General features: G+C 33.1%; 1 protein-coding gene across 1 annotated transcript; it reads right to left on the bottom strand.

The window, feature by feature from the left end:
* Positions 1–3653: 3653 nt before the first annotated feature.
* On the bottom strand, positions 3654–4224 carry LOC145035709 (uncharacterized). The gene is made up of 2 exons (XM_078984217.1): positions 4034–4224; positions 3654–3921 (listed from the first exon to the last, which is right to left on the bottom strand). Exons 1-2 carry the CDS (start codon positions 4222–4224, stop codon positions 3654–3656), a joined length of 459 nt encoding a protein of 152 aa, XP_078840343.1.
* Positions 4225–4551: the final 327 nt, after the last annotated feature.

Below are 4551 nucleotides of genomic sequence, written 5' to 3'. Positions count from 1 at the left end.
TAATAAACTTCGGAAATTCATATCTTCTTCATACGAACTCCGTTTTCGACGTTCTTTATATCCACGGAAAGGTGAGACTACGCTCTACAACTTTCGTTTAGACTCCGTCGGCTAATTTTGAATTTATTTTTATTATTTATTTCTAATAGGCCGGGACAGAAAATTTCGTTATAAGTTCATAACTTCTTCGTCCGACGTCCGTTCTCGCCTAACTTTTTATCGCTTTGATACTAACAACGAGATCTTTGATTCTCGTTTAGATCACTAAGGCTAAATATCGCTTTAACGTAAATCTCACTTTTTACGTTATCCAGCGTTGCCGATTCTGTCGTGAAACTTCGACAGGTCATAAGTTCCTCGTTATAATTCGGATTTCGGCATTCTTTATATCCCCGAAAACCTTGTTTCAACTACTACAACATTATCTAAAGATATAAAGTTTAATTTACACTTAAATTTTGACGCTTATTTTTATTCTTAATTAATCAAACCACATAATTAAGCAATTAAGCACAAAACACATAATACTCAAATAATACAATCTTATTATTTCAAAATGGGTTACAAAGGTTAACCTAGACCATTACATTACTAAAAATGGCAAGCCTGGAAACACAGGCATTACACCTATTCTCAGGTTAATATGATTATTTGAATGCTAGAATTAGGGTTTATAGTCTTGGATAACTTGCATGTACAATAGAGAAACCTAGATCCAAGCTTTAGAGTTTGTATGAGCACATAGGATGTTCTTAGGACCAAAACCCTTCAATACCATTATCCCAACACTCACCTACCCATGATCCTTGACAAAAGAAGGCATGAATAAATGTTGCGAAAGGTTCAAATGCATCTGACCCACCACCACCACCACCGCCAACCATTGTACCATCAACTAATAAGGACCAAATTATTATTGAGTTTAAAAACGAGGTCCTTTAATGACGCTAAAAGTTAAGGGAAAATGAGATACATTTTTTGGAACTTGAAGCTAGTGGGTATTTTTCTAAAACTTAATAATAAGGTTGTTAGAGGTGATGCTGGTACCACAAATGGGGTGGAGGTACTTTGATTTAATAGTTTACTCCCGTGCACTTTTTATTTAACTATATAATATATCCGTTTTTGAATCGTTTATAACTAAATACTAGTGAACTTTACAGGCATGTATCATGGATGATGTTGATACCACATACTACAACGACTTACGAGACCATGCTTACTGGTTAGGTACACTAGAACAGCTGTCGAATAACGACCCTGAGCAACCGTCCGCATATATTAAATCATTAGTTTTAAAAGAGATTCCCCATGAACAGTACAAAAAACCTGGAACACCTCTTAGGCGTTCTCTTTGCCAAAAATTTATGTCCATTTGGTATAGGTCCCCGTGGATATAGATGAACATGAAAGGTGTTGCATGCCAACAACCAGTACTGTTGGACAATATTTTAAAACCTACCACACACAATCTATATAAAGAATGGGATGCTTTGCTATTGTTTGCTCACCATTTTTATCGTTGGTATACCGACGATTGAGTTTTAGATGCGTTTATATGTGGATACTCATGTGGGGCTGGTTGGAATGTGATATAAGTAACATAATCATGTACTACGCTTCTAATACCAATACTTACTTTACTATAAAAGAAATTATTGGCAACACATTATGATGTGGATCTCACTGTTGATAGAGCGTAGACAGGATGATGCTCGTTGGACGGTTGTACCATCAACTTTAATTACTTATGTATTTGACTGGAGTAACAAATCTAACAGATTTGTTTAACCATCATGGTCTGAATTTGATATAGTATAATTGTGTTTCGATTACATTACCTAAGTAATAGTAATTTATAATATAGTGTTATTTGATGATTAATTAATTTCAAACTTTTGTGTAGCATTAAATCCCTATCAATATACTGCGTGCTCACTAATTTTTGGGTGTTTTGGATTTGAATACAATCAAAATGACTATATACAATATTCAGTAGGTAACCCGATATTGTTCATAAGATCAGTCGGTTTACAGTTATACGAGCTCAAATCCATAAACGGCTATGGGGTATCAACTATTGGGTACTAAACCAATTGATGCAATCCCCGTTGAGAGTTTCAAAATGACCCTTGAAAAGGACCTAGACGTACCACAAAAAGTTGACGGTAAAAGGGATTGTGGGTGTTTTTGTGTTGGTTCCTGGAGATCGTATTTGATAGAGGTTGAAAACGATACATCGGTAATGTCATATCGTAAACGGCTGGTGAATTTTTTGTAGGTATGAAGACAACGTTCGTTTGAACATTGTACTATCATTTAAAACAAATTTAAATTTAAGTATTTATTAATTTTTTATGTAGATTTTTAGATTCCATGCGCTGTTAATTTCGCAAAATAGATTTTATAATAACAAATATTATACATAAACGAAAAGCAAAAATAATAACACCAAACACATATTATACAAAAGAATGACTATTTCAGAACGTTTATCTGGAATCCTATTTTGGTATTCCAAAGATCTCTCCAGAATGACCTCTTTCGGACAAGGGAGAGTATCCATGATATATATTTTTTATATGGAACTATTAATATAGAGTAAATTCATTGTTTGGTAAAAATAGTTTTATGTGTATTTTATCCCCCCTTACTTTTATTAGAACATTTGGTGTAGGGAACTTGATGTATTACCAAAACTCGTGTCACCTCACATGCCACATAAGCAATGATGTTATAATACAAAGTGAGAAAATCATCACCATATTAAGAGCATGTTATAACACCTATTAATTTTCCATATCATAATTTATTTTTTATTATTTTCAAGTTTTTTTTTTTTGTTTTTTTTTAATTGAAACAAATATATTTTTATAAAACATAATATTTAAAAACTAGAAAAATCATAGTACTAAAATTAGATATAACATGCAAATTAAAAAAAAAAAAATTACAAGACAAAAATAATACATAATTTCATTTTCCTAAACAATACGATTCATTATGGTTACCGTCGAACATATAATCCGTAAAGTCTTCTTGAAGTTGTCTGTGTTTATGTGCGTACTGAATATTAACAACTCTGTGCAAATATTCTATTGTTCCTAGTTGAAATTGAACGTGTCTGGGCTCCGTTGGAATATAGGGTGCAATATTCCGTCCTAGATCTTCTACGACCATATTATGCATTATGATACATGCACACATAATATAACATAGTGTTTCTAAGTCTAATAGATGTGCCGCATGTTCAACTATGTGCCACTTCGCCTTAAGAACTCCAAAAACATGTTCTACATCCTTACGTGCTCCTTGTTTAATTTAAAAAAATTTATCACTTGGTTCGACCTGGTGACGAAATGTCTTAACGAACGTTGAATATGCATGATATATTCTATCTGTAAGGTAATACCCAAACTTGTATGCATTTCCATTCATTGTGAAAGAAGCGTCTGGTGCCTTTCCTGACAAAAGGTCATCAAATATTGGTGACTAATTAAGGACATTAACATCATTATTGGAACCTGCAACCCCAAAAAATGCATGCCAAATACATATATATTGGAAAGCAACAACCTCTATACCAACAAAAGCGATCTGTGATGACCACTTGCATATCGCCCTTTCCATGCTACTGAACAGTTTTTCCATCTCTAGTGCGTGCAATCAATGCTTCCAATCATTCCTGGAAACCCATGTTGTTCTTCATGTGCCACGTACAATTTTTGCAAATCATGCAACGAAGGTTTCCGCAAATATACGTCTCCAAATGTTTCAACAACACCTCTTGACAATCTATACAAAGTCTCTATTGTAGTTCCTTCGGACATTCTCATATAATCGTCCATGGTATCAGGTGACTCCCCCATAGCCATCAAACGAATTGCTGCAGAACATTTCTTCAACGTTGTTAACCCTTGCCTATGTCAAGCATCATATCTCAATTGAAAAAAAATCATACCTAATATGTATATTATGTAAAAATTTGTATTTATTTTGTGATAAATAAGTATTAAAGTTAAACAAAATATACCTGTTTTCCAAGACGTTGACGATATGTAAGAACACATTCCTACTCAAACAAAATCTTCTTTCAAACTCATTTGATCCGTACACATAATTTTCTGCAAAGTAATCTCGATATAGACGTTCGTCTCCAGCCTCACGATCTCTATTTAACATCGCACCTCTTGTGAGTAACGAGGCTGAGTCTGGTTGTAGCATCTTGTTAGTATAATACTGATACATCATATTGAAGAATATATCATCACTGTCATCGTTGGATGAAAAGGATCCGCAAATTTTTTTTAAAGTTTTGAACTTCTATAGAGAAAGATGAGAATTTTGTGTGTTAATTATAGATAATATATATATATATATATATATATATATATATATATATATATATATATATATATATATATTTTTTATATTCCAAACGGTAACATTAACGTTAAAAAATGAAGGAGCCAATCACGTTACACGTTTTTGCTCTTTCTCGTTACAACTAGATACCCTTAACAAACAAGTCGAGGCAGTGTTGGCCTTGTT

Source organism: Lactuca saligna, chromosome 3 (genome assembly GCF_052625555.1).
Source record: "Lactuca saligna cultivar CGN05327 chromosome 3, ASM5262555v1, whole genome shotgun sequence".
Taxonomy (NCBI): Eukaryota; Viridiplantae; Streptophyta; class Magnoliopsida; order Asterales; family Asteraceae; genus Lactuca; species Lactuca saligna.
This window is presented reverse-complemented; position numbering and strand designations above follow the sequence as displayed.